This window comes from Callithrix jacchus, chromosome 5, assembly GCF_049354715.1.
Source record: "Callithrix jacchus isolate 240 chromosome 5, calJac240_pri, whole genome shotgun sequence".
Lineage (NCBI taxonomy): Eukaryota > Metazoa > Chordata > Mammalia > Primates > Cebidae > Callithrix > Callithrix jacchus.
In genome coordinates this window covers 41,257,089-41,280,306 of record NC_133506.1, presented here as the reverse complement: position 1 = coordinate 41,280,306, position 23,218 = coordinate 41,257,089, and the positions used below count along the sequence as shown (strand labels likewise).

General features: G+C 51.8%; 1 protein-coding gene and 2 long non-coding RNA genes across 5 annotated transcripts in view; 1 reads left to right on the top strand and 2 right to left on the bottom strand.

Moving 5' to 3' along the window:
* Positions 1-21,105, bottom strand: part of SLC12A5 (solute carrier family 12 member 5) — a 38,953-nt gene extending 17,848 nt beyond the window's left edge. Inside the window, exons 1-8 of one of the 3 annotated variants that reach the window (XM_008996044.4) lie at positions 20,896-21,105; positions 7,869-7,963; positions 7,377-7,508; positions 6,993-7,139; positions 6,120-6,174; positions 5,512-5,642; positions 2,230-2,471; positions 990-1,201 (exon numbers count right to left, since the gene is read on the bottom strand). In XM_008996044.4, coding sequence (XP_008994292.1) covers positions 990-1,201; positions 2,230-2,471; positions 5,512-5,642; positions 6,120-6,174; positions 6,993-7,139; positions 7,377-7,508; positions 7,869-7,963; positions 20,896-21,016 — 1,135 coding nt within the window. In that variant the 5' untranslated portion in view covers positions 21,017-21,105. Of the gene's footprint in view, positions 1-989; positions 1,202-2,229; positions 2,472-5,511; positions 5,643-6,119; positions 6,175-6,992; positions 7,140-7,376; positions 7,509-7,868; positions 7,964-13,312; positions 13,401-13,490; positions 13,630-20,895 lie in introns of those variants that run through there. The other 2 variants (XM_002747609.6, XM_035298741.3) reach the window with 2 other exon arrangements.
* Positions 14,389-15,259, top strand: LOC128932052 (uncharacterized). Its single transcript, XR_013535216.1, has 3 exons — positions 14,389-14,484; positions 14,743-14,899; positions 15,015-15,259. It is a non-coding gene; the product is annotated as an uncharacterized LOC128932052 (long non-coding RNA).
* LOC118153614 (uncharacterized) lies at positions 19,278-20,835 on the bottom strand. The gene is made up of 3 exons (XR_004742899.3): positions 20,711-20,835; positions 19,787-19,917; positions 19,278-19,487 (listed from the first exon to the last, which is right to left on the bottom strand). It is a non-coding gene; the product is annotated as an uncharacterized LOC118153614 (long non-coding RNA).
* Positions 21,106-23,218: the final 2,113 nt, after the last annotated feature.

Genomic DNA, 23,218 nt, shown 5'->3' with positions numbered 1-23,218 from the left:
CCAAAACTGTCTGCAGACACAGCCAAGTGTTTCCTAGGTGGCAAAACAGCCCTGGTTGAGAAGCACTGCAGTAACAGCCACAGACATCACTCTCATTCAGAAAACCACCATCTCTCTCTCTCCTGGACTCACAGCATCAGCCCCTTTCTGGGCCCCCTGACTCTCTCCTCTCACCCCCTTAGCCCATCCACATTAGTAGCCAGAATGAACCTTCAAAATGAAGATCTGACCATGTCCCTCTATTTCCCAAAACCCCTCAGTGGCTCATTGCCTTCATAATATGGCACTAACTCTCCAACATGGCTTCAAAGCCTGCCACAATCTGGCTCATGCCAGCCTCTGCTACATCACTTCTTTCCCCACCTTCCTTTGCTCTTTGTATCCCAATCATACCAAATTACTTGTGGTTGGAAGGACACAATATACTCTTCTGCATCTGTGTGCTTTCAGGCAAGCTGTTCTTCTGGTTGCAATTTCCTTATTCCGCTCATAGAAATGAAGATCTTTCATTTGTCCTTCAAAATCCTCCTCAGGTGAGTCCAGGAAGCCTATTGCCATCTTATACACATGAACTCTCCCACTGTCCCTCCCCTGAGCATTCTCTGTGCACTGAATGCCCATCTATGTATGGCATAATGTATTTGCTAACACATCCATCTCTGCCATTAATCTCCTTGAAGCTAGGAACTGTGGCTTATTTATTTTGTGTTCCTAGCACTCAGCACAATGCTGGGCACTCCATAGGTACTCAGTGACTGCTTGTTACATTGATGACTTCCTTTCCTACCAGTGGTGAGACACTTGTCTCCTTTTCACCTCTACTCCTCCCCAATGACAAAGACAGAATGTAACCCAGAGTAGGTGCTCAATTAAAGCTGACTGAATTTAGCTGAATCCCAAAGAGGGCCCCTTAATCCTGACCGCTTAACCTACAATCCCTGCAGCATTCCCTGGATGTCAGCCCTTATCCTCCCTGCCCCGCCACAGACCTTTGATGAGGCCACTGGCAGCACCAGGGATACCCTGGATCTCTGTGACATTGTTTCGGGTGAAGTATTCATCACAGGTGGCGTTGAGGAAGCGAGAGGAGCAGAAAAGGCCCCACAGCCGTGTGGTCACTGTCTCATTTCCTTCCCAAGCCAGCTTGGCACAGACATCAAAGCCATGGCGAGACAGAGTACGGTTACCCAGGAGGCAGATCCTAGGGAGAGAAACAAGGGAGGAAGGTGGGAAGCCACATAACCTTGCCCTGACTGCACAATACACCCACCAGGAGAGCTTTCAAACACATGGACGCCAGGTCCCCATATCCAGAGTTCCTCGTTTAAGTTAAATGAAGCCTGGCCATTGGCATTTTTTTTTTCCTTTTTTTTCTTTTTTGAGATGGAGTTTGGGTGTTGTTACCCAGACTGGAGTGCAATGGCACGATCTCAGCTCACCACAACCTCCGCCTCCTGGGTTCAAGCAATTCTCCTGCCTCAGCCTCCTGTGTAGCTGGGACTACAGGCACGCACCACCACACCCAGCTAATTTTTGTATTTTTAGTAGAGATGGGGTTTCACCTTGTTGACCAGGATGGTCTCGATCTCTTGACCTCGTGATCCACCCGCCTCGGCCTCCCAAAGTGCTGGGATTATAGGCGTGAGCCACCGCACCCGGCCGGCATTTTTTTTTCTTTAAGTTACCCTAGTAATTCTAATAAGCAGCCAAGGGGGAGAACCACGGCGTTAACGCCACGCTGTTTCAGCACCGCGGACAGCGGTCTCAGGGGAAGCCCCCTTCTTCTGAGCAGTGGATGGAGGGGACTCGGGTCTGAGCCTCTGAACCCTCTAGACTTCTGTGTCTTTTCCCATCCTGGAAAAATTGTCCAACACTAGGAGATTGCCTCATTCCAGGAGATTGTCCCCACCCAGGAAAGGTTTCCCTACCACAGAGAATATTCATTGCTTTGGAATTCATTCCCACTTAATTCTAAGTCCACCCCACCAGCAAGCAGTTGACTCTTAAAAGGAAAATTGTTCCCTCCTCCAGAAAAGTTACCCCACTCTGAAGAGACTGTCCCCAAACTAAGAGAGATTTTCCTTTCCAAGGGAAGTTGCTCCCAACCCACACCACTCAGATTCTGAGGGGCAGGAAGAGGGAGTTTGGCAGAGACTGTCACAAAGACTCTGAAACAGAGCCAGGAAAGGTAAGAGGACAATTCCTTGGGCTCAGACTGGCAGCACTCACGGGAAGTTGGGTGGGTCGAAGGCAGACTTGATGACCCCAGCATAGATGGCCAAGATGGAGAGGATGACACAACCCAGGAAGACAAGGGCAAACTTGTTGACATACTTGACGCCCACAAACACTACAGTGGCCATGCAGGTGAGCACACAGGTGCCATACACACGCATGTTGTTCAGCATGGCTGCTGCCTCCCCACTGGCATCCTCCGCCTTGAAGATGGCCATGGCTGGGAAGAGGTAAGCCTGTGGGAAAGGGGCAGGAAGAACAGAGACTTAAGTCAGTGGCTCTTCACACTACAGGCAGGGCTTTAAAAAAAAAAAAAAAAAAAAAAAAAGATCCTCATCACAGCACAATCACAGTAGTCCTAGACTGGAAATGCCATCCAGTAATAGGAGAATTGCTAAAGAAGGCATGTCCTGTCCTGTAAGGACTATGATGCAGCCATTTTAAAACGACATTGCAAGGCCAGTCACGGTGGCTCACATCTGTGATCCCAATGTTTTGAGAGGCCAAGGTGGGAGGATCACTTGAAGCCAGGAGTTCAAGACCACCCTGGGCAATATAACAAGACCCCATCTCAAAAACAAATAAAAATACATTTTTAATGGCACTGCAAGGATGCTGGGAGTGATTACTTCTGTCATTTTTAATTATAATTCTTAATAATTATTTATCATTTTAATAATTTCTTTTTTTTTTTTCTTTTGAGACGGAGTTTCGCTCTTGTTACCCAGGCTGGAACGCAATGGCGCAATCTCGGCTCACTGCAACCTCTGCCTCCTGGGTTCAGGCAATTCTCCTGCCTCAGCCTCCTGAGTAGCTGGGATTATAGGCACGTGCCACCATGCCCACCTAATTTTTTGTATTTTTAGTAGAGATGGGATTTCACCATGTTGACCAGGATGGTCTTGACCTCTTGACCTCGTGATCCACCCGCCTCAGCCTCCCAAAGTGCTGGGATTACAGGCTTGAGCCACCGTATCCGGTCTTCATTTTAATAATTTCTAATGGAATGGTAGAAATAAATGTTCATCACTAGAGGTTGGGTGAATAAATCATGATATCCCCACACAGACTATGGAGCTATTTAAAAAGATGACATAGATTTTTTTTCTGAGATAGAGTTCTCTTGTTGTCCAGGCTGGAGTGCAATGGCACAATCTCAGCTCACTGCAACCTCCACCTCCTGAGTTCAAGCAATTCTCCTGCCTCAGCCTCCCAGGTAGCTGGGACTACAGGTGCCCAACACCATGCCCAGCTAGTTTTTGTATTTTTAGTAGAGACGAGTTTCACCATATCAGTCAGGCTGGTCTTGAACTCCTGACCTCAGGTGATACAACCGCTTTGGCCTCCTAAAATGCTGGGATTACAGGATTAAGTCACTGCCAGATGACATACATTTATATGGATTGACTTTAAAAGCTATCCATGGTACATTAGGTGAACACAATCAGGTTTTTGAGAAAGAATATGTCTTATTATCTCACTTTCATAAACTTATATGTGAAAAGATATACATATATTAGTATATGTCTATATGTGTTTTCATAGGTACATCAAAATGTTATCAGTTTTCCTGAATCATAAAAAATGTGGATAATCTATTCTCTGTATACATCTGTATTTTTTTAAATTCTCATGCTAAATATTAGTGTTTACATTATTCCAAGAGTTATTTTCACTGTAAATAATATATACCAACAGAATATGAGTTGCTTAGGGAAACATTTATGACATAGGGTTATATTTTACATAAAAAATAATACCACATAGAAAAACAAAAACTAGAAGGCAATACACCAAAATGTTAGTGATGATTTTCTTTGGGTGACTTAATATCCTTCTTTACTTTTTTTTATGACTTGGATATTTTCCCAATTTTCTGCAATGGGTGGAATTGTTTTTACAACAATTTTTTAAATATTTTAATTCTTAAAAGTAATGGAGGTCTATTATTCTCCCTCATCATTTGCCTCCTCAGGTCTTTCATGCCCCATCCATCCTCCCTGTCCTGCTCTATTCCATCCTGCTGCAAAACTAATTGCTGTGGCACCTTCTCGTTTTAGGTTTCCAAGGCAGTGTGGTATAATGGACAAGCACAGGCTCTGGAAGTCAGAAAGACCAAGGCTCATATTCCTTCCACTCATTCCTTAAACTCTGAGCCTTGCTCTCCTCATCTGTAAAATGGCCACCTTTTAGCCAGGCGCAGTGGCACATGCCTGTCATCCCAGCACTTTGGGAGGCCAAGGTGGGAGGATCACTTGAACTCAAGAGTTTGAGACCAGCCTGTGCAACACAGTGAGACCCCATCTCTACAAAAACATACAAAAATAAGCTGGGCATAGTGGTGCATACCAGCTATTTGGGAGGCTGAAATGGGAGGATCATTTGAACCTGGGAGGTCGAAGCTACAGTAAGCCATGATTGCACCTCTGTACTCCCACCCAGAGTGAGACTACATCTCAAAAAATACAAAAAATAAAATAAAATGGCCACCTTTCACTCAGGAGAGAGTTGTGAGGATAACATAAAATGATATACTTCAAGCCTTGGGGCCTGCATAGGCTTGGGACATGTCAGCTCCACTTCCTATCCACCAGGGAACCCTCATCAGCACCCATACCCTACAGGAAGGGGAGGGGAAGAAGAATGCAGACCTAAGTCACCACTCCTGGCCTTCAAGCACTGCCCAGCACCTGGTTTCTCTCCATCAGTCACTATTCCCAACAGATCTCTTCACACAGGTCCCTCCCCTGGTTCTTCTCTTTTGCAATCCAGTAGCCATCAGCCATCTACCATTAACATCATAGAGTACCTAGCACAGTCTGCGGCCCGTGGGAGGCAATCACACAATGGTCGCTGCTGCATTACATTACTCTTATTATTTCTACCATATTTTAACTCATCAACCCACCTCTGCCACCTACCTGAGAGCTGAGTGACCTTGAGCAAGTTATCTCACCTCCCTGAGCTTCTCATTTGTAAAATGGGCATCATAATACTTAAACCTCATAAGGATTCAAGAGAATGGCTGGAAAGCACTTGGAAGGATGCTGAGAGCTCAGTGGGTGCCTGATAAATGACAGCTGTGTATGTTACATAATTATTGTCTTGTCTCCCCAACTAGACTGTGAACTCTTTAGAAACAGAACCACACCTGACTTTGGCCTTACTGAACCACATCTTCGGCCTCATTGAATGACCTGGCCTATAGGAGGTGTCCAGGGAGCACTGATTGACTGACAGCCCGGGATCCCACACCTCCTCCTCAGCCCCTCTCACCAGCAGGATTTCGATGGTGCCCAGGATGTACATGGCCCCAGCAAAGGTAGTGCCCAGGTAGAAGCAGAGGCCCACGGCGCCCCCAAACTCTGGGCCCAGAGACCTGGAAATCATGTAGTAGGAGCCACCAGCTGCAGAGAGAATCTGGCATCAGCGAGAGGGTCGAGGCGCACTGGGCTGCCATAATGGGTGAGGGGTGTTCAGTGACAGAGGCAGAAAGGGGTTGCTCCAGGCCTCGTAGGCTTACAGCCTGCAGCCCTAGAAAGGGGACTGGTTGGAGACCCAGGAAGCCACTCTGCCTGGATTTTGGAACACTAATTACCCTGTTGCTAATTACCCCTTTAAAGAGATCATGGCTCAGAAAATTGAATGATGAAGAGGAGGGTCTCAGGCTGAGTGGGGGGAGGGCTGCTCTATTCAACACCAGCAACTGCCTCCTCCTCCTCTTCCCCCAATAGGGCTTCCCCTACCTATCCATAAACAGATACAGCCCAGCCCCCTAGTCTATAATATTACCTCTTTTGGGTCCTGATGTCCTCCAAAACCCAGGGTACTATCCCTCCTTCCACTCAGCCATCCCCCATCCCCATGAAGCCCCAGTTACCTACCAGGCACAACACCATTCGTTGCAATTGCACTCATCGAGATGGCTGTGAGCATCGTCTGTGAGGAAAAAGATCATCAGAGCAGTGGCTGGGGTGGGGACCGCAGTGGCCTGGGTGGGGGCCAAGCCTTATACCCCATAAACACCAGCCAAACCCACAGGTTCTCTTCCACTGAGCTGCTCCCTGGGCCCGTTCCAACTTCTACTCCTGCCAAGTCCTTCTTCTTAAGAAAACCTCTTAATCACCATGTTAACGGAATGAGCCCAAGCAAGCCACAGCATAAGAGAGCTCTGGAAATCCCAGCCTCATCTCTGACCAGCTGCCTGACCTGAGACAATTCACTTCACTTCTCCAAGCCTCAGTTTCTCCATCTATGGAATAGGCATAACAGCTCCGATACTGGGTACCTCACTTGCAGATGTCTCAAGGCTACGTAGAGGACACATAAATGTGTCAAGAAGTAGGCATTTGGTGAATATTTGATTTTTTAGAAAGAATGGGAAGAATTTGGTTACAATGCTGTTTGCAACACATAATCTCATTTTTTGTGAGTCTGGACCTACCAAAATGTTAACTATTGTAAGATTACAGGTGAATTTTATTTTCTTCTCTCCCCTATCATTTTCATCAATGAAGCTGCATCACTTGTGTAATTACACGCAGAGAGAGATCCAGGTGAAACATGGTTAACAGCCATCAGGGACAAGGCTGTGAGATGCAGGAAGGACCAGTCAGACCTAATTTACTCTCAAAGATCATAAGCAGTGGTTCCTATAAAAAGCTCGGGTCTCATGCTTCCATCCTCCCACCTCCCACCCCCAGGCCTCTGCCAAGCCCCAGCTGTCAGGGGGTGGTGAGGGGAGGAGTGTCACTCACACAGGAGCAGCAGATGAACACCATGCAGAAGGACTCCATGATGCCTGCAATGCCCACCACCCAGGTGAGCCGCAGGAAGAGGATGACGCCAAAGATGTTCTGCAGGCACGGCAGGTACACGCCCATGAAGGTGCCCATGCGTGGGGCCTGCCAGGGAGGCCGGCATCAGTCTCTGCAGCCCTCACCATTACCAACACCCCAGGCGTGCTCCTCCTCCGTGTTCCTCCACCCCCACCTTCCTCTTCTCTCTATCCCCATCCCTTCATCCCTCTTCTTTCTGATTTGTATCCCCTTTCCCTCCCTCCATTCAAATCCATTTTCCTCCCCCATCCTTCCCCATCATCCATCTCTTTTCTTCCATTTCTTGTCCCCCAAAGCCCTCACCTGCACTGGCTTCTTTTTTCCACCTTCATTGTTTTCTGCCTCTTCGTGTTCCCTACTTCCCTGGGGCAGGTTGGTGTAGTTGGCCAGCCCACTGAGCAAGGAGGACACCATAGGGCTGGTGTCCATCTCCTCCTATGGAGGGAGGGTGTCAGTGCTAGGAGGCTGGGAAAGTAGGTGGGGTGAGCTGGCGGGTGAGGGGCAGAGGGAGAAATAGGGACAAGGAGCTCAAAACCAGAAATCATTTTGATTGGGATGAGATGGGAAAGGAGGAGGAACAGGGAAGGAGAACAGGGATAAGAATGATAGGATGAGAAGAGGAGAGCAGGAAGCAGAGGGAGTAAAGCCCAGGAGGGAGAAGGAGGGATGGGGAGACTCAAGGAAGTTGGGCTTGAGGAAGGGGTGGAGAGAAGGGTACTGTCCCCTAGGGAGGGAATAGCTGATGAATCAGGAAGATGAATTGTAGGTGGGAGCCCAACAGCCCTAGCAGCCCACCTCAAACAAGGCCATGTTCTTGCCATCATACTCCTTTCCCTTCTCTGTGTCGGTGCTGTTGATGAAGGGACTGCTTTCCTTGGGGTTGCCATCACCTGAGAAGGCAGAGGAGTCAGGGATCTGGCACCAATCAGCTGTTGTTTAACCACCTAGGCATACACTCATGAGGCCATGGTAGCCCCTGAATCTCAGTTTGCCCATTGGGAAAATGGGGCTAATACCACCTTCCTTGCAGAGATGTAGTTAACAGAATGTATAAAGAGCCTAATGCACTAGCTGGCATGCACTGCGTATTTATGGATGTGTGAGTGCTTCCTTGCTCTTTGGGGTCTTATTCCATTTACCAGGGCACCCCAAGACTCTCCAGAGTTCCCTTCTTGACTACAGCTGGGCTCACACTGTTGTTTGGGGTGGAAGCATGTTCTTTGTCAGTAAGGAAGGTCTGCCTTCTGGGAGCACTACAGCCCCAAAGATGCTCTACTTCTTGAAGAAGTGACCTCCTCTGGCATCTCCTATTCCCTTTAGTCATCTTCACTCATGATGTGTTTACCAAGTGTCTACTACGTGCCAATACAGGCATGAGGAAGGCAGGGTAAAACACAGAAGACACCATCCTTGCTCTCAGGAGACCAATCCAAGTGCAGGGAGACAAACCAGTATCCAGGAATTTCCAATCCATCATGGTAAATTCTATGACAGAAGATCAAGGGGCTGTGGGACACAGAAGAGGCACCCAGCCCAGCCTGGGAGGTCATGGGAGGCTTCCCAGAGGAAGTGACGTGTTGGCTGAGAACTCAAGAATGAGTAAGAGCTAGACTGGGAGGGAGGCAGGGCGGGTGTTCCAGGCAGAGAGAATAGCAGAACAGCATGTTCGATGGCCCAGAGGTGAGAGCAAACAGAGTGGGTTAGAGGAGTGAAGTATTATCTGGCTGGAGTCTGTGGAAGGGGTAGTGAAAAGTGAAAAGGTGAGCCTGGGAAGGGAATTGTAGGCTGGGCCCTTAAGCGTTTAGCAGATCATGTTCAAGAATGTGGACCTCATCCAGAGGGCAATGGGGAGCCATTGAAGAGTTTCAGAAAAAATTTTAAAAAGTGCCATGAATAAACCCATGTTTTATAGCCATCATTTGAGCTTTTAGGTGAAGAAGACAAAGTATGGTGGTTAGAGACTTTCAGTAACCCAGGTTAGGGCTGATGATGTCCCTGACCAGAGCAATGTAGAGCAACAGACAGAATTACTGGCATATTTCAATGCCAGATGTTTGGAGAGGGGGAGAGGAAGAATCTAGGATAACGCCTGGGGTTTCTAGCATGGGTGAATGGTTGGATGATGGTGCTATTTAATAAATGGGAAGACTAGAAGAGGAGGAGTTTGGAGGTGGAGAAGATGCTGAATTTAGCTGAGGGTGAGGCACTGTAGGGCACTCAAGTGGATACAACCTGAAGCCACCTGGATATATGAATCAGGATATATGCAGCAAAGAGGCTGGCCAGGAGAAAGAGGTGGGGGTAAGCCAGGTAAATATGTGTAGGATGCATGTGAAGCCATGCGCCTGGATGAGATCACTCAAGGAGAAAGTATCTTGGGCACCAGGGGGAAGATCCTTTCAGAAAGATATAAGAGGCCCCAAAGGTACATTTCCTTGGCTTCAGCCATGACCCTTCTTCAATTCCAGGGCTGAGTTCCAGCAGTTGACATCTCTCTGGACACTGCAGAAACTCACCACTGACCAAATTCCAAGTGAAATTGAGGGCCTACACACCTTGATTCTCCTGTCCCCTCAACAGCTGACATCCCTTTCTCCCCATCTCCATTCATCTGCATCTTCCTGGTCCTCCTCTCTACCTCCTGGAAACCTTTCTCAATCACCCAGCCAGAGCATGGCCTGTCTCTGTTATAAAACCAATCTCTTCCTGACTAAAAATTGGGCCAGGAGGAATGATGCCTCACCTGCTCCAAGGAAACCCATCACCAAGACTTCTGCCACCACCTCCACCTCATCCATCAAGGCAGAAACTCCTGCTTGCCAAATAGGGGGCGTCAGCTCTTTCTTCTCACATATGTGAGTTCCTGGGAATAACAGACCCATCCTCCCAGTGGGAGCCCAGCGCATAATAGGTGGTCAGGAAAAATTATTTGGGACTAAATTATCCGGGCTCCCCTCTGGACCCCAGGATCTCAGAATAACTCTCGGGCCAGAGAACAGGAGAAACAAGGATGAAGTAGATTCCTGCTCCCGTTAAAATGCTGCCAGTATGCCTCCTGTTCTCAGCACACCATGGTGTGGACTAGAGAAGTTAAGGGGACCTGAGGTGAGAGGAAGTTTCCTAACGGTTAAGAAAGGGGGCTGGAGTTATGGAAACAGACATTCCAGTTCCAGCTTCACTAGCTGTGTCGTCACTTTCAGCAAGTCACAAACTCTCTATGCCTCAGTTTCCTCCTTTGCAAAAGGATACTAACCAAGCTTAACTCATAGGGCTGTTGCAGGGATTCAATTAAATTATGCATGTTAGGTGTGCCCGTCACGTGTGGCTATTGCTGCTGCTATTGCAATTGCGATTATTATTAACATACTTGGTGCCCCCCCAGCCTGATCTCCCCATCCCATACTGCACCTCCAGCCATAAGATTTAGGGGTACTGTCTCCTATGGAGCTGGGTCCCTTTCCCCCCAGCTTTCCCTCTTAGGGTCAGGACAAGACCAGAGAACCCCTCCCCTCTGCCTTTCACTCCCCCTCCCAAGCGCCTCCTCCTTCGCAGGGGCGGGTGGCACTCAGAGGACGGAAATGGGGGCGTCCGGGCCGAGACCCTGCAACTAGGTGGCCCCACGCCGGTCTCCATGGCGACCGCGCAGGCCGAGAGCGCAGCGCCGAGCCTAGCGGGCCGCGCGCCCGCAGCCGCTTATGTAACGCGGCGCGCAGCGCAGAGCCAGACTCCAGGCCGGATCCGGGCCAGGAGATGAGGGCAAAGGAGAGGGCGGCTAGGTAGGCTCATCCTGGGTCCCGCCTTTTCACTATCTGCCTGGGCGGGACGCCAGGCTCCCCGGACTTGTCAGCCAGGGCTGATTTCGTCCCCTCCCTGGAACGCCAGGAGCACTGGTTGAGGGGGATGGGGGATGAGCTTCCGAGTTCTCAAAGAACCAGAACAGCTAAGGGGAAACTCGCCCTGATTCCCCAGAGCCAAGAGTAAGGGTGATGCGGGAGCGCCGAGCGGCGCGCGCGAGAGGCAGGGCCAGACTGAGGCTGAGCCCTCCCCGCCCCCGCCCCCTGGGAGCTCTCAACCCGAATCGGCTTTCAATTAAGCTGCGGCGGCCAGAGCTCCCGGGGAGGAAACAGGCGAGCAGCGCAGGCTAAGAAGCCTCCCCGGGGCCTGGGGCTGGGCCTGGGGGAATCCCTAGGCCAGCTCTGAGAGAGAGAGAGAGAGAGGGGGCGTCAGACCCCAAGGGGAAAGGAGACAAGGCCGCATCCCTGGGTTCTTCTTTAGTCCAGAAGTGCCCACTTACTTGGGCCATTCCCACCTGCCACCGAGGTCAGCAACGAGTTCCTTCTCGTACATCCCCAAGAATCTAGAATCAGAGATGTCGGGGCACTTGACCTGATGGTCCTCCCTCAAGTCCATAAGGTCCTTAGCACCTCTTACCACCATCTCCAGGCACCACTGGAGGGTGGCGGGGTGGGGATCTTCTTTCTCTGGGACCCAGAGCACCTGACCCAGGTTCTAGCCACTGGAGTTCCAGGTCCTGGACCCTATGTATAGAAAGAAGGTCTCCAAATGAATCCGCTGCACTCAGTGTCTAGAAACTAACAGAGAGGGAAGGATAGAACTGAAGCGAGTTCCCAGTTCAACTCTTGCCGCATACACAGTGATGCTTCTTTTCTAGGCCTCCTAAGACCCCATGGAAACTCCAAGGCCTGGTGAAACCTTAGCAGAGAAAGCGGGTGCTGGGGTATAGGACCATACCCGGTGTCTGAGGGAACAGAGAGATGCTCTCTCATCTGAGTCCCCCTTTCAAAGTGGAGGCATCTGAAGGGGATCCCAGATGGAAAGATCCGCGTCAGGATGCCTGGCGCTGCTGCAGACTCAACTTTGCCAAACCCCCTCCCCCTCCAGCCAGAAGCCCGCGGAGGAGGGGGTGGATGCTGGATGAGGTGATCCCAGGGTCACTGGGGAGGTGGATAAGCTGGCCAGCTATGAGTTCTGGCACCTGTATACCACTCAGCCCCCAAGAGAAATGAGGAGTTGCGTGGGGGTGGGGGGGTCAGACAAAGGATCAGGGACCCTAGTGTCCCTAGCTTTTCCAAGTGGCCACTGGCCCTGACTGAGATTCAGTATCCAAGATCAGGAGGACCTCAGAGTCAAGGCTGCCAATCCCTAGAAGACCCTGCTCTTTCAGCCCTAGGGGCCATCCCCCAGAGGGATCTGCGGGAGTCGGCTCATAGGGTCAAGCAGTGCCCAGGGGAACGTTTGAAGGCGCTGAGCGCAGACAGCAGGAGCAGGAAGCGCGCTAGTGCGCAGGGGACGCAGCGCCTCTGGAGAGTGGGGGGTGGGGGCGGCTGACAGCCGTGATGGATGGCTGAGACCGCTGGGGGGCGGCGGGGGACCTGGGAGCCGGAGGGGGTGGCTGGCCCCAAGACCTCGGAGCAAGGAAACCGCGGAGGAGGGCGGGGGAGAGCGGGAGCAGCAAAAGGACTTGTCCCAAGCCCCTCGGCTCCTTGCGAGTCTCCGCACCCACCGCAGCGCGTCCGCAGTGTCCGCGCCGCGGCGCTGAGGATTCAGCCGCTGGGACCCCATTTCTGAGGCCTCACTGGGGGAGCTAGCAGAGGTAACTGAAAAGAACCCCCCGCCCCACCCTGAACCGTCCCAGAGAACTGAGAGGAGGGGGAAAGAGGGAAGAAAGGAGGGTGATGTTCCTTCCCGTCCTGAAGCGGAACCCACGGGAAAGCGAGAGAGAGAGGGGGAGATTCTGCAAAGTAGAGCTGAAAATCAATGGAGGAGGTATGCTTCAGTCTGAGGTCGGACCTTGGGAAGCCTTGGGGGAGGGGTCCCAGATTGCACCAAGGGTTCCCTTAAGGAGACACCGCAGCCCGGACGGGGGCTGTCATATAGCCCCAACCCCTTACACACGCGCACACACACGCGCGCGCGCACACACACACACACACAGCCACCTCTTCCCCCATCTTCCAGATGGAAGTCTTAGAACCAGGGACTGCAGCAGACTGCGCCCCCCGGCACCACCGTTGCCCACTCTGCGCCAGGACTCCGGGGTCCCCTGTCGGGGAAAAGAGCCCTCCTCCCGCCGTCGAGCTCCACGTCAGCCCATTCTAGCTCTTCTATCCCCTTCCCACCACCTCCTCGGTTTAGCTAACCCAAGTCGGCCCGAAGCCATGGACAGCGACAATCCCCCGGCCCCCAGCTCTGCCCCCGGGCGCGGCGCATTCCAGCACCTTGGACAGCGGCCGGAGCATTCCAATGGAGCTGCATTCCAGGCTTCTGCCGGCGCCCACCGCCTGGGTCAGTCCCACCCTCCCCTCTGAAGGAGGTGGCCCCCGCTCCGCCTCTAACCCCAGAGCTGCCTCCTCTCCTCGCTGCTCCCTCCCCCGCCGCCCCCGGACCACAGCTTACCGGGGTTTGCTCCCCCATCGCCGTCCTCGCAGTCCGTCAGGTTGTTTAGCATGGTGGCGGCGCGGCCCCTGGTCCGGGGATGGCTGCGCCGCCTCGCCTGCGCCCCTCTGCCTGCCTTCGCTGCTCTCTCGTTCGCTCTAGCTCGCTCTCGCTCTCCGCTCCACGGAGGAAGAAGCTGCAGTGCCCGCCCGCCCGGCGCACACACACACTCGCACACGGACACACGCTCACACCCGCGCGCGCCCCCTCTCAGCAGCGGCGCTGCTCACCTCATCCCGTATGCAGGAGGCGTGAGCCACTGGCGGGGTTTTGGGGGGGAGAGCGGGAGGGAGGGAGAAGAGAAGATGAGGGGCGGGCAGAGCGCGACTAGTGGCCCCCTTGCAAGAAAACTGGGGGATTGCGTGGGTGGGATGTAGGGGGTGCTTCAGGGGACAGGGCCTCGCCTCCCTTAAGCAGACGCAGCTCCCCCCCACCCACTCTCCGGGCGGGGCCCGGCACGTGGGCAGGTGCCATCCCGCGCCCTAAAAATAACGGCAGGGAACTAGGTCGCGGCCGCAGGGAGGCGGCCCCGCAGCGGCTGCCCAACTGGGGGTCTGTGGTAACCCCCAGGGGGGAGATAAAGGGCACTGAAGTGGCCATGGAGGTGCGCCATGGAATATGGGGCCCTTGGGAAGCCTCTCTGCAAGACTGGAGAGGCCAACCCCGAAGTTGGGGAGGAGAGCCAGACCCTCTTTCATACCACTGTTTAAGAGATTGGAGCTAGAGCCCAGGGCCCATAACTAAAGCAATGTGCTACCCCCAGGGGCATTCAGGTCACTGGGCTGACTGACCCAACCTGTCTTAAAATGGAGGGCGGTAGCGCCTGAGGAGTTACAAGGAACTCTCTCATTGTGCTTAGACTGACAGGAGTCCTAGCATCCCACTCCCAAGACAACTCCCTGGAGCCCACAGCCAGGGACCTTCTGACTGCAGACTGATCTAGGGATAAGACCTGGTAAGGAGGAGAAGAGGCAGCAGTGAGGTTCCAGGGAGCACTGACTTTCCACCAGGGATGGTGCAGCCTCTAGGGAGGACAGGCCGGTCCCGAGGCTGGCCAGGGACAGAGTGGGGGAGGGGGGAATGAGGCCGCCTGTCGTTTTGAGACCAGATTTTCTCCTGGGGCAGAAGTATCTAATCCCCTAATCCAGGATTGCTTTCTGAGGCTTCCAGAGCCTACATGTTCTCTGTCCTCCTCCCCCCCCACCCCACCCAGGCCAATCCTCCAAAAGCTTGATCATACTGGGACCCCTCAGCACCCCTAGGGTCCAGGTTTGAGCCAGTGGTGCAGATGTCTCAGGAATTGGCATCAGAGGTTTGCAAGCTTTCAGTCTCTGGAAGATCTAAACATCTGAGGGCGGGAGCTGATCAAGGTAAACAATTTTCAGACTCACACTAGCTCTCTCGCTCATCCTCTAAATTTCAGAAGAGTTCTAGGATTGGGAAAGGATCAGTCATTGTATCTTACACACAGCTTTCATTTCACAGATGAAAAAACTAAGGCCCATAGAGGGAAAATGACTGCTGTGGACATAATGCCAGGGAATGGCAGAATTTGGTCTAGCATCCAGTTTGCCTCACTCCAGTTTAGGACTCATGTCATCAACAGAACTTATAAAATCTGTCTTGCCTCCATAAAAGAGACAAGGGTGCAGTCATACCCAAGCCCCTCAGCAGCTGCTGATCATTCGCTCCTGAAAAAAGAAAATAAAAGAAACAGGGACTAGGTCTGAGATGCGCTTTCTTCCTTTTCTTGTGCTCAGGCTTCAGAAGTGCAGGGCTAGAATGGACTCTTGGCTTGCAACTGAAGGGGAAGCCTCCAGAAAACCTGCAAGGATCCTAAAGAGCCATTCATATACCTGGAGACCAGAATACAGGACAGCACTTTTTCAGAACCATGGACAGGACCCAGGTCTCCGCTTTACTTGTATTGATAAATTTGTCAGTGGCTTCAGTTTGGGTCAACCGTGGAGTCTTCAGCAGCTGGCTCAAAGATGCCTCTGAGGGACCTACCAACCAAGTATCGCTGCCACTTGGTTTTTTGGATACCCGAAGGACCCTTTAGGGTGAAGAGTTAGCTATTCAGACAAGTTGTGGGCATGGGTATCCTTGGCTCTCCCAAAAAGAAAACCACCGAAAGGGTAAGACAAGTTTGGTGACAGAGGTTAAAAGAATAGCAGATGAGAAGGCCAGTGTTCAAAATTTTTTAAGCATTCCACTACACACACACACACACACACACACACACACACCAGCAGTAGCAACAGCAGCAGCAGCAGCACTGTGGTCTACTACTCTGCAGAGATGCATAACACAGTAAAACACGTGTAGCATGTTTTTCTGAGAAGTGCTGTGGAATGAATATGCTGAGGTTTTTCAGCAATCCCAAGTCTGCATGTTCCCCTGGGGTTACTTTCCTTCATCTGTGGTCCAGCTTTGGCCACTCAGGGACTGGACGCATGTATGAGGATTCTAGGGAATATAGGTGAAGGCAGTAGTGATTCCTCTTCTCCTGGGTAACCCATCTGTCCACCTTCACTAGAGTTCCCATCTCAAGGGCCATCTGAGATTCAAAAGATAGTGGTTCTATCGTATCCTCTGCCCCCAAATTCTCTGTGTATTCCTGGGCAAAATTGGACTTCTCTCTGTGGGCCTCAGTATCCCATCTGTAAAAGTGAGTTAGGTTGCATAATCCATGGCGCGTCTTCCTGCTCTTAAAACTCTTAGTGCTCTCTCTACTAATCTCAGACCAAAGCCACATATCCCTTCCTGAGGGGGCCATACCAAGTGAACAAACAGTCCCAGGGGTAGATCCCAGCCCCTTCATTGACACTCTCACCTCTCAGGAAGACTGTGCCCTATTTTGGCCTCCAGCTGACTCTCTGTGGTGAGGTTTAGAAACACATGGCAGGAATCTGCTACACTGCCAGCCTGGCACTGGCCAGGAAAAGGTGACCTGCAGCTCACAGCCCCAGGAATCTGGCTGCCAGCACAGCATCCCCTCCCCACCAAGAACCCTAGGGAGATCTGGGGCCAGGGAAACCCTCTCATTAAAGCAGCACAAGATTCAGAGCTAGGGAGGGTCCTATTTCTAAACTCTGAGTCTCTCAAACTCATACCCCCTCCCACCATATGTCTCAGAGAGAAAAAAGCTCAGAGAAGCTGCCTCCTGAGTGTCAGAATTTGGGAACTGGAAGAAACAATATAAATTATTTTTTCCATTCTCCACATATTGTGTAATTGGAGTCTGAAAATGGAAAGGTTCACATTTTCTTCATGTGGTGAACTTGTAAAAGACTGGGGACTAGAATTCAGTCCCCTGACCTCCTGCCCAGGACTCCATCCACTGAACCAGAATTAGGGGCTGTCTGGAGGAAGCTAGAGTCACTGGACTGGGTCCTCTTTTCACAGGAGGCAGGCATAGCATTCCCCCTTATGGCTCAATCCCTCTCCCTCTCATCTCCACTGCCTTATCCCCACAACCTAACCCACCCACCCCTAGCTGTGGCCTCATAGGCCCAAGGCCCTGAAGGCCCTCCTTCACTCTTCTTCTCTCCCACCCACATGCTCCATCCTTGGACCCAAAACCTTAGCGGTGAATTGATAAGTCCAGTGCAAAGCACACCCCACACACACAGGGCTCACTGCGGAGCACGTCAACCACCACCGTCTCCGTGGCAACCAGGGGTTTAATTAACAGGCTGCAGCCCATCACCATAGCAACAGCACCCCAACAGCCCCTCATTCCCCTGCAGAGTCAGCCCATCTTCCCTCTTTCCCAATCCGGACCCCTTTCTCACTGCACCCACCCCCCACCCCCACCCCACCTGGAGAACTGAGGCCTAAAGATCGCTCTGGTTCATTGAGAAGAGGGGAGGGGAGAGGATGGGGATGAGAGAGAGAGAAAGAAAGAGCAGCCTGTCACCATGGCAACTGCAGCCCCGTTCATAACCAGTTTGTTGCCATGGAGATTCCTGGGTCTCACCTTGGGCTGAGGTACTGGGCAGTGTGGTTCTGAGTTCTGGCTTGGGGATGGGATGACTGGAGATCTCCAGATCCGATATATATATATCAACAACAGCATTATTCTTCCCAATTTACAGATGGAGAGAGTGAAACATGAGTTAGGGTCTAGAGGAGGCAGAGAGCTTCATCCTTTCAAATCGTCACAAAATCTTAGCATTTTTATGGCTACAAGAACCCTTAGATAGCTTCCTGTTCAACTCCTTTATACTACAGATGGGTATATTGAGGCCCAGAGAAGGGAAGCAGTGTGCCCAAGGTCATACAACAGAGTCTGAGCTGGGACACAGATGGGCTATATTGTGGTCTTGCTCCATCCTTCCAGCATAAGTTAGCTCCCTCCCCCTCCATGGGGACACAGCCCAATTCCTGTTAGTCTTACCAGGCCCATGGCTCTTTTTAGGGCCCTGACTCCCTGAGAAACTGAGGCACAGTGGGGGATCAGGTAAAGGAATAGGGGAGCATCTCAGAGTTGTAACAACTGTCACCAGGTCTACTTCTGTTCATCCGTAGCCATCAATCAATCTCCCATGACAGGTGAAGCAAGTGAGGTGTGTGGCTCACAATCCAGGGTTAGTGCTAGATTTGAGGCTTGGCCTCGCCTTGCTTCTTTCACTCCCTGTAAGTCATGTTCTCACCTATAGCTCATACTCTGGCAGCAGAAAGCACCCCAACTGGCAAACCCTGCTCCTTTGGCCCAGAATAAAAGATAATCTCACACACACACACATGCCATCTCCCCCATAACCTTTCCCAATCATAGGTGTGCTGCCATCCCTTCCTTTGGGTGAGGACAAGAGGTGGGAAGAGAATCTATTGGGCCGGAGGACTGATACAAGAACAGCTGTGGGGAAGATACCACCAGATGCTGGGTTCCCCTGAGGAGACCTTGTCTACTTTCCCATGTGGTGATCTACCAAAGAGGAGGTGCTTGAGGCTGTTTCAGGTTTAAAAGGTTAAAAGTCACCCAAATCATTGTCCAGATGGAACTTCCAATATAATTCTGCACACAGGTACCCACCTCTCAGATAGATGCAGAAATGCACACATTTGCACACCCTTCAACATGCTGCCAATACAGTGACAAATAAAAGAACTGACTGAGTCACTGACCACACCACAGGTCATCAGAACCAATGGGGGATGCTCCTCCCATGAGACACACACACACACAGCCCCTGCCACAGCACACAGCATTCCAGGCTCACACACACCTGCACACGCAAAGCCTGGGGGTTGTGTTTCACTTCAACTGTGCAGGAGCCTGAGAGTGTGAATGGGAAAACAGCAAACACCTTAGGACAGGAGAGAGGGCTGTCTTATTCCTAAGCCAGGGGATGGGGAGTGAGAGAAGAGAAGGCAGGAGTAGAGAAGCAGAATCCCACAGCCACCCTTCTCTTCTCTGATGAGCATTATGACTTGGTAGGTGCCAAGTGTCAGGCTCCAGGTCTGGAACTCAAAACACAAAGATAAAGGAAATGGTTGGTCCCTGTCCTTGAGATGTTCCGATGGAGGATACCCATAAGTAAAGAAAATGACTGCCATCCCCTAGGACGAGTGCACTAATTGTGCAGTGGGTGGGTCGAAGAGGAAACTGAAAACAGTTTTTGGAAAAGGTTAAATGAGCTATAACTTACAAAATGAGTAGGAGTTTTCCTGGCTGATGGAGGTGGGAGAATGAATGTGGACAAGAACACCAGAAGCAAATGAGGAAAGAGAATGACAGACTTAGGGATTTGGCCTTTATTTTGCAAGTGATGGAGAGCTTTTGTGGAGGAGGGCTAGGGCAGGACTGGAGGCAGGGAGGCCAGTGGAGAGGATGTGGTCATGGCCACGTGAGGCTTGGAGCAGGGTGTTGATGACAGAGGGGGATCATGCTGCCAGATTCAGGGTAAGTTTCAGAGATGAATGGACAAGACGTGAGGACCAGTGGATTTGCTGGAAAGAGAAAAGGAAGGGTTGAGATGGCTCCACAATTTCTGACTTTCGAATCTGGGAGGCTGGTAAGATCATTCATAAAAATGAGTAAAGAGATGGATTATGAGAAAGATGAAGAATAGCAGGAGCCCAAGAAATCCAAGTGGCCACAACCAGGAGGCGTTGGGTTCACGAGACTGAGCCCTTCGAAATTCTCGGCCTCAATTTGGTCATGCGTACAATGAGGAGGTTCGCCAGATAACCCGCTAAGGGCTACTCTAGGGGTTTCGGCGCTTGGGTTAGCTTCGGGGCGAGCTCACCTGCGGCTCGGCAGCGACCCCTGGCGGCTTGGGGAGGCTCCTCCTCCTCCTCCTCCTCCTCCTCCTCCTCCTCCTCCCCTTGCTGGGGCCACTACAAGCCGATTCTCCTTGTTCCTTCCAGACCCGAGGGCCTAAGAGCCAGGGAGAGGTCCCCTGATGAGTGCCCCTGCGGGGACACTGTGCACGCACCCAGGATGCTACTTCATCGAAAGCCAAAAGGATCTTTCCCTTCCCCTCTACTCTGTGCCCTGCGTGTAACTTCCATTACAAGACCCCTGCACAGGGCCTGCGAGGAAGACGCCCCAACCTCGCCTATGCCGGCTTCTACCAACTCTTACGGAGCTGGAGCAGACAAGGAGCTAAGTGGGTCCTCGAGGGTCGGGATCAGCGACCCTATGGCATCCTCCCTGGATCTAGCTTCCACACTAGGGGTCACACTAACTTCCCTGCCTCCTGTCTCCTTCCCGGGATCCCCAGTCGCTGTCCGCCACGCCTCCAGTGAGGTAGAGGATTGGAGGACCTGCCAGGCACCGAGGACCCGCTGACCCGGCACCTGCCTCCGCAACCCTGACTCAGTTTTCCTCCTGCCCTCGACCCTATCCCTCTCTCTGGCCCTATTCCCATCCTCCTGGCCCAACTCATTTCCCACGGGTCCTGACCTTTCCTGACCCCAAACCGACCTAGTCCCGCCGCCTCCCTTTTAGGGGCTCCTGACCACCCTGCTTCAACACACAGCCCTCTCTTTTCCTAGTGTCACCTCCCAGCTCTGATCCGGCTCCCTACTCGAGATGCCCCCGCCCCTTTAGTGCCATCCGGCCTAGTCTCCGCCTTGACCCCCCGCCCTTCCATCACCAAACCCGCCCCCTTCGCCTCCGCCCCAACTCCTTCCCTGGCCCCACCCCTTTCCCTTGTAGTCACGCCCACCTCACGTCTGGCTCCTCCCCTTCACGGTTTCCTGGTCCCGGCTCCGTTCCCCTCTCAGGCCTAGAGCTGGGACCCCTCCCCGCCCCCGGTCCTGGTCCCGCCCCCTCCAACAGACGGTCTGCCCCGGCCCCTCCCCCTCGTCGCCCCGCCCGGCACCGGCAAGCCCCGCCCCCTGCGGCCTCTACCTTTGACGTCTTCCCCCGGGAGGTGGTCGAGGTCTGTGACCGAATGCCGGCGGGACTCCGGGTCAGGGCTTCTGGCGGGCCCTGCCGGGGGCAGCGAGGTGACGGTGAACCTGCGGCTCATGGCGCGGAAAGAGGCCAGGCGGCCGCGGCGAGGGCCCGGATCGCACAAGTGGCTGCAGCCGGGCTCTAGGAGGGAGAAAGAGCGGATCCCCCCCACCCCCAACCCGCCGCCCCCTGCCAGACGCGGCGCTGCGCAGGGTCCTAGTGCCCGCTGTGCGGAGGGTTCCTGAATCTGGCCACTTCGATGGGAGGCCCTGTGCTCCCAGTGCCACCCGAAGGGCCTGAGGAGACCACCTGCAGGTGAGAGTCGTCCCTACAATGGGAGCACCTCTGCTAGGGTCTTCCTAAACACCTGCGACTCATTCATTCATTCAGCACATGTGGATCGCACTTCTGTGTTTCAGGTAATAGTGCGAGGGATACGTCTGTTAATGAGATCCACTGGCTTCTCGCCCTCACGTGGCTTAAATTCTAATAAGGAGAGAAAGATTATACGTGAGCAAACTCATAGATGAGATCATCCGAGATTGAGTGTATGTTTAAAAATAGGGCCATGGGATAATGGGTAGGAGGGAAGACTACTTGAGGGGTGGTCTAGAAGATGTGGTATTTGAGCTGAAACCTCACTGATGAGAAGAGACAGCTATGCAGACATCTAGGGGGAAGAGTTCTCTAGAAGAAGAAACAGCAAGTGCAGAAACCTGGGGTGAGAAGGAACCCCAACTGTCCAAGAAACAGCAAGGCCATTGTGTCTGGAAGAGACTGAGTGGAGATGAGGGAAGACAGAAGGGCAGATCATGTGGTCTTCTGAAGGCTTTGGGGAGGAGCCTGGATTTTTTGAGCAGGGGAATGATGTGATCTGATTTATAATTTAACAGGATAATTCTGGCTGCTGGGTGAAGGCTCAACTAAAGAATGGCAAGGGCCAGGCACAGTGGCTCATGCCTATAATTCTAGCATTTTAGGAGGCCGAGGCAGGCAGATCACAAGGTCAGGAGTTCGAGACCATACTGAGCAACATGGTGAAACCCTGTCTTTACTAAAAATACAAAAATTAGCTGGGCGTGGTGGCACATGCCTGTAATCCCAGCTACTTGGGAGGCTGAGGCAGGAGAATCACTTGAAACCAGGAGGTAGAGGTTGCAGTGAGCCAAAATCAAGCCACTGCACTCCAGCCTGGGTGACAGAGCCTCAAAAAAAAAAAAAAAAAAAAAAAAAAGAATGGAGCTGAGAGTCTAATTAGGAGGTTCCTGCAGACCCCCAGCTGGGGAGTGGTGACAGCCAGACTAGAGTGGTGGCAGTTGCCTGATTCCAGTTAGGTTTTGAAAGTGAAACCATCAGCACCTGCTGATGGATCGGATGTGGCGCATGACCATAAGAGTGAAGTCAAGGAGAAATCCTGGCAATTCACACATCGCTGGTGGGAGTGTAGTTAGGCAGAAACTACTTTGGGAAACTGTTTGGTAACATCTGCTAAAGCTGAACATACACACATCCTTCAACCCAGCAGTTTTCCTTCTAGGTATATACCCAAAAGAAATGACTGCCCATGATCACCAAAAGACATTTACATGAATGTTCCTGGGGCAGTGTTCATAATACCCCAACTTGGGATCTACCCAAATGTTTGTCAACAGTAAAATGGAGAAATAAGTTGTAGTACCTTCACACAATGGAATATCATCACAATTCTCAGAACAATATGGATGAATCTCACAAATAGAACCTTGAGAAAAAGAGCCCAGACCCAAAAGAATAACATACCCTATGACACTATTTTAAATAAAGTACAAAAATAGTCAAAGTCTAAGCTGTTAGAAGTAATGATAGTGGTACCCCTTGGGGAGAAGAGGTAGTGATTGCAAGCAGGCTTCTAGGGTGCTGACAACATAATATTTCTTTCTTTGTTGTTGTTGAGACAAAGTCTAACTCTGTCACCCAGGCTGGAGTACAGTGGCATGATCTCAGCTCACTGCAACCTCTACCTCCCCGTTCAAGCAATTCTCCTACCTCAGTCTTCCAAGTAGTTGGGATTACAGGTGCCCACCACCACACCCAGCTAATTTTTGTATTTTTAGTAGAGACGAATCTTCACCATTTTGGCCAGGCTGGTTTCGAACTCCTGACCTCAGACGATCTACCTGCTTTGTCCTCTTAAAGTGCTGGGATTACAGACATGAGCCACCATGCCCAGTCTCTTGTTTCTTGACTTGGTGCAGGTTATACACTTGTGTTCCATTTATGAAAATGTCTTCAAATGTAC